The 9,199-nt window shown below is 38.7% G+C and overlaps 1 protein-coding gene across 1 annotated transcript in view; it reads left to right on the top strand.

Moving 5' to 3' along the window:
- The window catches only part of TANC2 (tetratricopeptide repeat, ankyrin repeat and coiled-coil containing 2), a 228,796-nt gene that overhangs the window by 31,491 nt on the left and 188,106 nt on the right, over positions 1 to 9,199 (top strand). The window contains exon 2 of the mRNA XM_006776730.2: positions 4,112 to 4,183. Within this exon, the coding sequence (XP_006776793.1) occupies positions 4,112 to 4,183 (72 nt within the window). The remainder of the gene's footprint in view (positions 1 to 4,111; positions 4,184 to 9,199) is intronic.

Below are 9,199 nucleotides of genomic sequence, written 5' to 3'. Positions count from 1 at the left end.
CCAGGGAGTAAAGATTATGTACTTAAGCATGATTGTTCATAGTTAAAGTGATTAATTACCCACCTGGCAGTTAAGAGGTCTTATTCCCTCCCTAACTTCAGGGGAAAATCCCTACCTGGGGAAACAACCTTTCTCGGAGAGGTGACCTTGGTTAAAACACATAGTGCCAAGAAGGTGAGCAAATATATTAAGAACAGTATGCCATATATGCCAGGTCCCTTGAAACAGCAAGGATGGACCGGCTCCCGGCACTCATCCCCAAACCTATTCTCTCAAAGTCTTTCCTATCTCAGTAAATTGCAGAAACATTGTTTGGGTCCAAAATATTTAATACCCTTGACTTCTTTCTTTCCCTTAGATTTTCTTCACTGTACCTTTAGAATATATTCAGAATCTGACTACTTCCACTACGCACTTAGCCCAAGTGTTCATTCTTCTGGATTTTCACAGCAGCCTCTTAATCGTCTCTGTCTGCTTTTGAATTCTCTTCCCCTTTCTGTTCCCCCTTTCCCCACCTTAATAGGTGTTGTTGTTGTTATAATAGTGGGCAGTGGAGAGTCTTGAAAAGAATGCAGAATTTTGAAACCAGACAATTTTAATTTTAGGATTGCTACTTACTTACAGTGTGCTTTTGGGAAAGTCATTTACTCCTCTGAATATGAATCTTATATTTAAAACTAGAGGCCTGGTGCACAAAAATTTGTGCACTCGGGGAGGGGGCGTTCCTCAGCCCAGCCTGTGCCCTCTCGCAGTCTGGGACCCCTTGGGGGATGGCGACCTGCTGGCTTAGGCCTGCTCCCCGGGGGGATTGGGCCTAAGCTGGCAATCAGACATCCCTCTGGCAGCCTGGCAGCCCTCGGGGGATGTCCACTTGCCAGCGGGGAGCAGACCTAAGCTGCAGCCGGACATCCTTAGTGCTGCTGAGGAGGCGGGAGAGGCTCCCACCACCACCGCTGTACTGGCAGCCATCAGCCTGGCTTGTGGCTGAGCAGAGCTCCCCCTGTGGGAGCACACTGACCACCAGGGGGCAGCTCCTGCATTGAGCGTCTGCCCCCTGGTGGTCAGTGTGTGTCATAGTGACCTGTCATTCCCAGTCATTCTGCTGTTAGGGTCAATTTGCATATTACTCTCTTATTATATAGGATAGAGGCCTGGTGCATGGGTGGGGGCTGGCTGGTTTGCCCTGAAGGGTGTCCTGGATCAGGGTGGGGGTCCTGCTGGGGTGCCTGGCCAACCTGAGTGAGGGGCTGATGGCTGTTTGCAGGCTGGCCACCAAATCATGTCTGTCCTTGTTGGCATTAAGTGTATACTATTCATATCTGAATAGTAAAACTTTAATACATATGTGTGTGTGTGTGTGTGTGTGTATTTGTATTCCATTCAGTTTTAATACCTCCCCACCCTTTCTATTAGGGTCATATATTTAAGTTCCTAAAGGAAGATTGAAGACAACTTCCAAAGTTGAACTCAGAAATCTAATCTAATATTTATTCTAGCTGAGAACACTAAAGATGGGTTTGAGCTGCCACATTTAAAGTCACTTAAGTTGTTTAATTTTCAACTATAATGTTTTGATCCTGAATTGAAAAGAATTAATCATTTAAAGTATCCCTTACTTACAGGAAAGAAAACATTTTTCTTGGAATTGTTTAGGCACTTTCCTATTAGACTTCCCCTAAGTTCAATTCCTTTATAGGAAATCATTAAATACTGAATATTCTCTATATGGTTGGTATTTCTTTACTAGGAATGTATTAGTGCCCTAATACACCTGATTTGAAAGCTGTCTATCCTATGTGGTAATTCTCCTATGACATTATTCATAACTCTTTGAAATAATGGGAATTTAAAAATCTATTAACAATGTTTCTCAGTATTAAAGATATGTTGTTTTATATTATTTGCTGGATTTAAGTCAGTAAGCTGATTAAAAAAACAGATGTTCTCTGATGATTATCTCAAATCCAGGAAATCTCAGCTCTGATTTGAGAAGTTAGTACTTGGGTTGGACAGTCAGGTCTTTCCTTTATTATTTCTGTACATGTTACATCAGTGGGTTTTCCTCTCTTAAGTTCACAACACAGGGTGGAGCAAAAGTAAATTTATAGTTGTATGTGAAGTACAGAATTTATTCTTGTATTATTATTAATTAATTATTCTATTATTTTCCATAAGGACAACTAACTAACTTTTACCCCACCCTGTATATTTGTAGTAAGTCTTTAATTCATGTTTGGTAAGTAAATTCTAACTTCACCGATATAGTCCTGCTATACCTTCTACAGGAAGGTATTATGCAAATGACTTGCTCTGTATCTACATTGTCAGGTCTTATAGCCATTACATACTATAATCTCTCTGTTTTAAAACCTTCATTTAGTCTTAATTCTACAATCAATTGTATGTTTAATTCTTATTGCCAGTCCTTATTTTGATGTGTCTCTAGTCACTTTGATTGCCCAATGTTAGTCCTCTGTTAGACTTAGAAAGAGATCATGAGAACAATATTTCCTAAATCCTCGCATGTTGATAACAGTTTGTCATTACTCTTTATACTTAGAGGTAAATTTTATTTCATGGAAAATCTTCAGCTCAAATATGTCTTTGTGTATTTTCAATATATTATTCCATTTTCTTCTATTACTTTTTTCTTATAAATCATGTGATGTTTTGCCTAAATGCCCAAAGGATTTTTTCTTTAAAGTCCAGGAATTTTAATAGAAAATACCTTGGTGCATTGATCTAAGTTGATTGTCCCAAGTACACATGGTGTTCTTATAATATGTAACTTCACATATATATATGTATATGTTGGTGTGAGTATGTATACATATATTTATGCAGACATATAACCATATATATTACATAATGCATAGACATTTTTTTCCTGGGAAGCTTTCCTAAATTCTAGTTGTTATATTTGTCCATTTTTTTTTTACTTAGGTTTTCTTCTTTAGGGACTCTTATTTTTTATTCATATCTGGATCTTATTTGTCTATTTCCAAGATTTGTCATCTTGCAAATCCTTTTTAATCTCTTTCTTGTTTTAAAAATAATTTGTTAAAGATTTTCATTTTTTTACCTTCTGTCTTTTAAAGATTTTTTTGTTGTGTTTATTTGCCCTTGTGTTTCTTAATAGTTTAGTCTTCATTACTGAAATGATTTTTGTTTTATTTCTAATTCTTCCTTGGTTTCTGTCTTCTCATTTCTGAGTTTTTCTGATTCTGATATACATTGCTCTTTTATGTATTATACTAAAGGCCTGGTGTTCGTGCACTGGTAGAGTCCCTCAGCCTGGCCTGTGCCCTCTTGCAATCCGGGACACCTTGGGGGATGTTGGATAACCGGTTTTGACCCGATCCCCGCAGGCCCGATCCAAACAGGAGGGAGCCTGATCCTGTGCATTGAGCATCTGTCCCCTGGTGGCCAGTGCACGTCATAGTGACAAGTCGACCAGTCATTCGGTCGCTTAGGCTTTTATATATATAGATAATAAGTATTCTTATCACTTATAAAACATGTAAATGTAATTTTTACTATAGTAAAACATATAGCCCTGGGGGTTATTTGACATATTTTTAGATCAGCTGTCGCCAACCTTTTTGACCTCATGGGCCACCAGTGGTCCAGGGACCGCTAATTGGTGACCACTGCGCCAAAGTTTTCCTTTAACCAGCGGTCGCCAGCCTTTCGGACCTCACGGACTACCAGTAATCCATGGGCCACCAGTTGGCAACTCCTGCTTTAGATAAATAAGCAGCTGTAATTAATCGAGGCATTGCTTTAAATCAAGGCTTCTAAATTGCAATTCTGTGAATGAACTTCAGAGTTGATAACATAGCTTTATTATATGCAAAGTAGAGTGTATATGTATATGGATAAGGAAAGAATACCCTTTAAGAGGGGAGAATAAACTATCCCCACACACAAAAAATTTAAGGATAAGAACCTTTGGTTAATATAGGAAATATCCTCAAATATTTTAATGATTGAAATTATAAGAAATGAAACAAATGATAGATATAGTAATTTTAAGATATAGGCAGAACCAGAGTCTATATTACATCAATTTTATTATCTATTTGCTTATGTTTTTTCTAATTTTATGCAGATGGAGGGAGCGAGGAACCACCGGATCGAAGACAGTCAAGTGTAGACTCTCGCCAAAGTCGCTCTGGGCAAGGTAAATTAAAAAGAAAAGATATCAGCTATACCTTCCTAGTAATTAATCTGAGGACTGGGGTTTTTGCTGGGTCTAGTTTAAATATTCTAGGGTTTTTTTAGTTGTTACAGTCTTAAGGTTCTATATTCCAGTAAATTTAATTTAAAACGGTTGTATATGATATCATTTGTTAAAGGTAAAAGAAAATGAAAAATAATCTCGTGTCATTTTTAAATGCTATTAAGGTTTTAAGTAATTTTGGAGCATTGTGGTATATGTTTGGGTAACACTTATGGAATATAACCAGAAGTAAATTTTTTAAAAAAATATATTTTATTGATTTTTTACAGAGAGGAAGGGAGAGAGGGATGGAGAGTCAGAAACATCGGTGAGAGAGAAACATCGATCAGCTGCCTCCCGCACACCCCCCACCGGGGATGTGCCCGCAACCAAGGCACATGCCCTTGACCAGAATCAAACCCGGGACCCTTCAGTCCGCAGGCCGCGGCTCTATCCACTGAGCCAAACTGGCGTAAATTTTTAAAAAATATATTTTTACTGCTTTCAGAGAGGAAGGGAGGAGGAGAGAGAGAGAGAGAAACATCAATAATGAGAGAGAATCATTGAACGCCTGCTTCCTGCAATTTTTCTCATTGGGGATTAAGCCTGAAATCTGATCATGTGCCCTGACCAGGAATTGAACTGCAACCTCCTGGTTCATAGGTCGATGCTCAACCACTGAGCCATGCTAGCTGGGCCAGAAGTAAATGTTTAACAGTAACATTTGTTAGAGTATCATCACACTGGCTTTTAAAAATTTGGTCAATGCTATATTTCTAGTCTTAGCTCTCTCAGAAGAGGTGGCTTTTGTTTATAATTACAGTCTTAAATTAGGATCTTCTTATTTTCTTTTTTTGTTTAAAATTTATTATCATAGGCTTTTAATTGTTTTTTGTTTTATTTTTTTGAAGCGACAGCTTCTAAACTAGGTTAAAATGTGATGTACCAGTGAAATTTTTAGATAGGCCTTCCCTTGATTACCTTATTTGAAACTAGAGGACTGGTGCACAAATTCATGCACGGGTGGGGTCCCTAGGCCTGGCCAGCAATCAGGGCTGATTAGGTCTGGGCTGATCAGGGCCTTCCAGGTAGGGGGTGGGGGGGTCGGGGGAGGTTGGCCAGCCTGGTGGAGGGACCGTGGGAGGTTGGCCGCAGGCCCCAAGGAGGGAACTGGCCCTTGACCCACCTGGGAATGGGGCTTTGTCTGCTGCTACCCACCCCGGGTTCCCCGTCCCAGCCCGGGGCCTGAAGGGCCTGGTGGGGTTGGGAGAGGAGGCGATGGTTGCAGGCCAGGTGCAGAAGGAACGGATGCCAGATGCCGATGCTGCCATTGGTGCCCTGCCACCACACGGTTCCCTATCTTGCCCCCTCCTCCTTCCCTCGCCGCCACTGCTGCAGGCAGGCGGCCCTCAGGGAAGGGAGAGGATGGGAGCAAGACAAACTCTTGTGTCAGGGCTGACTTTCAATAGATTGCAGTGAGGAAGCTGCTCTGCCAAGTACGAAACCCCAACCCAGAAGCAGGTTGTCGACGAATGGTTTAGCATCAGGGGCTCATAGTGGCTGGCTGTCTGGGGGAGGGACCGTGGGTGGTTGGCTGGTGGGAGTGTACTGACCACCAGGGGGCAGCTTCTGCATTGAGCGTCTTCCCCCTGGTGGTCAGTGCGCATCATAGCGACTGGTTGATCAGTCGTTCTGGTTGTTTAGTCATAACAGTTGCTTAGGCTTTTATAGATACAGATTACACGAGTGGCACTCCCACTCTCTTTTTTATTCATAATACTTATATCCTTTGTATTTATTTTATTTTCTATGGCCAAAACTAGAATGAATGTTCCATGATTGCAGAGATTTTTGTCTGATTTGTTCATTGCTGTATTTTCAGTGCCAAGAATAAGTTTCTGGTATATAGTAATTACTGAAAAAAATCTTGAATGAATGAAGTGATCTTGTAAGAGAATGAGAATTAAGAACCTAAATATATTACAGAATTTCAGGCAGTGATTACTCAGTTTGATTTTTTAGAAACTCTTTACTTAGAAATAAAACAAAGCACACATTTACAAATGTATGGTGTTTTAATCCTATAAAAGCTCTTTGTCATAATCCTGTTCCCTTTTTCTTCAATTTCATTCTTCCCAAGTTTTGGACTTGTATTATTTTTATAAAATAGTTTGTTGCAGAATAAAAAGAGGAATAATTTATGCAGGTTGATTTGGAAATTTTAACTTACACTATTACTTAATTCTTTTGAGGAATCTGACTAAAAAGGAAGACGTAAATGTAGTCATCAGAAGTTTCTTAAGGAAGCAGCTCAGCTGGATCACTCCATATATCAAAGCCCCCAGTCTGTCTTTGAGGCCTTTTCTCCTAAATATGAGCAGCTAATGAAAGATTACTAGATATTTTTTAAAATCCTCTTAAAAATGGAGATTAAAATAAACATAATAAAGCAACTTGGAGTGAACAGAAATTTTACAGACGAAAATAACTGAACCATTATTAACATCCTCAGGGAAATAAGAGAAAATAATACAGCCACGAAACAAGGAGGAGGTACCTTAAAAGAATAATACTCTGATTTTTAAAAGAGGCTTTCACCATTAACATTCTGATAGAGATCAAAAGCTATCAGAAGTAATAGGAAATTAATGTTGAAGAAATCTCTGAAAAAGTTGAGCAAAAAATAGATTATAGAAAAGAAGTGAAGAGTTAAGAAACTTACAGAACCAGTCCAGGAAATTTCAATTTTCAAATAATAGTTGTTTCCAAAAGAAAGAACAGGGAAATGGGAAATAAATCATCAATAAAATTATTCAAAAAAATTTTCTTGAACTTGAGGTTCCTAGTTGAAAGGTTTACCAAGTGTTCAGTACAGTGGATGAATGTAAACACCAACAAAAATACAGTGTGGTGAAATTTCAAATTACTGGGCCAAACAGATTTTTCATGCTTCCAGAGAGGGGAAAAACTTGTTATATACAAAGTAACAGGAATCAATTAGCTTTGGCCCTGTCAGTGGTAGCATTATAAAACTGAATGAAAATGAAACATCATTTTCAAAATTTTGAAGGAAAATAATTTCAACCTTAGTATTCCATATGCATCAAAACTATTGATCAGATATAAGAACAAAATTGAGATGTTTTAAGACATATAAGGTTTTGTGTGTGTGTGTGTGTGTGTGTGTGTGTTTTGCCTTCCTTTTCTAGGAATCTGTTGGAGGATGTAATCCATCAAAATGAAAAAGTCAGCCAAATAAAAGGAATGGGTTACAGGGAATAGGAAATTTAACAAAGGAGAAAGTGAAGAACTCTTCAGGATAACAATGAAAAAACAGGGACAGAGGGCATCAGACCAGATTAGAGTAGGTTAGAAGCCCCCAGAAGACTCTTTTTCAGGAAATGAGATCGATAGAAACCTGATATATTTAATTATCTTTAGAAAATTTTTAGGCAAAGGCTCAGGTTTGAATTGGTGATAAGTATATAAAATAATAAGTGGAAAAATTGTAAACTCAGTGGAAAACAATGTGTAGTAAAGGAGATGTTATAATAAGTCCAGTCCTTGGGACATGGTGTGGGATAGCTAGCTGATGTCCATGCCATTTATCTCCAATAGTAAACCTTATCAGTTTACTCCACTTCGGTGTAATATTTTCATTATTTGATTTGGACTATTATGGTTAAGAAGCAGCTCTAAAGCAGGGATAGCATATCTGGCCTGGCCTGTGTGGCCTGTTTTTATACAATTGATAGATTTTTATTTTTATTTTTGCTAAGGCAGTTTTCATTTAAAAAATATATATATTTTTATCGATTTCAGAGAGGAAGGGTGAGGGAGAGAGAGATAGAAACATCAATAATGAGAGAGAATCATCGATCAGCTGCCTCTTGCACGCCCCTACTGGGAATTGAGCCCGCAACCCAGGCATGTGCCCTTGACTGGAATCAAACCCGGGACCCTTCAGTCCACAGGCAGATGCTATAACCACTGAGCCAAACCAGCTAGAGCGGGCCTTCATTATTTTTGCATCCGTGTTCATCTGGGATGTTGACCTTAAGTTTTCTTGTCTTATAATGTGTCTGATTTTGTTATCAGGGTATTGCTGGCCTCACAGAATTAGTTGAAAGTTGAGGAATAGTTCCTCCTTTTCAATTTCCTGGAATATTGTATATAGAATTGCTATCACTTCATTCCTCTTTGTGGGAAAGTTTTAAAATACAAATTGAATTTCTTTAATAAATATAGAACTATTTGAATTATCTATTCTTTTTTTAAAAAACATATATTTTATTGATTTTTTACAGAGAGGAAGGGAGAGAGATAGAGAGTTAGAAACATCGATTGAGAAACATTGATCAGCCGCCCCCTGCACACTCCCCACTGGGGATGTGCCCACAACGATGGTACATGCCCTTGACCGGAATCGAACCTGGGACCCCTGAGTCCGCAGGCCTACGCTCTATCCGCTGAGCCAAACTGGTCAGGGCTATCTATTTCTTCTTGAGTGACCTTTTAAAATTTGGAGAATCTTGGGGGGATGATATTCAAAATATTTAATAATGAGTATGCCATAAATATCAACCAACCAGAGCAGATACCAGTCTAACTAATTTTATGGATTTATTTGTAATGTATCTTTGTTGTTGAAAGTATTACAGATATCGCCCCTTTTTCCCCATTGACTCTTGTCACTCCCCCAGGCCTTTACCACATTATTGTCTGTGTCCATGGGTTATGCATATATGCATATTTGTTCTTTGGTTAATCCAGCTGATATGCCTGTGTAGGCGCATAATGCATGATAAACTGCCCTACCTGATTGTGAATACAGTTTCTGTTTAATGTCTCTTCTCCAATAATAATATTAAACATGTAATGTGTCTGGTGAGGTGTCTTATCTTTTGAGCATGAGTGCTTTTTCCTGTGTGTTAATTAGCTAGATCCGCTTCTGATGCGTCTTTTGAGTATGATGGA

Source organism: Myotis davidii, unplaced genomic scaffold, assembly GCF_000327345.1.
Source record: "Myotis davidii unplaced genomic scaffold, ASM32734v1 scaffold69, whole genome shotgun sequence".
NCBI classification, from domain to species: domain Eukaryota; kingdom Metazoa; phylum Chordata; class Mammalia; order Chiroptera; family Vespertilionidae; genus Myotis; species Myotis davidii.
The sequence above is the reverse complement of the archived record's forward strand: the minus strand, read 5'-3'. Positions and strand labels throughout refer to the sequence as shown.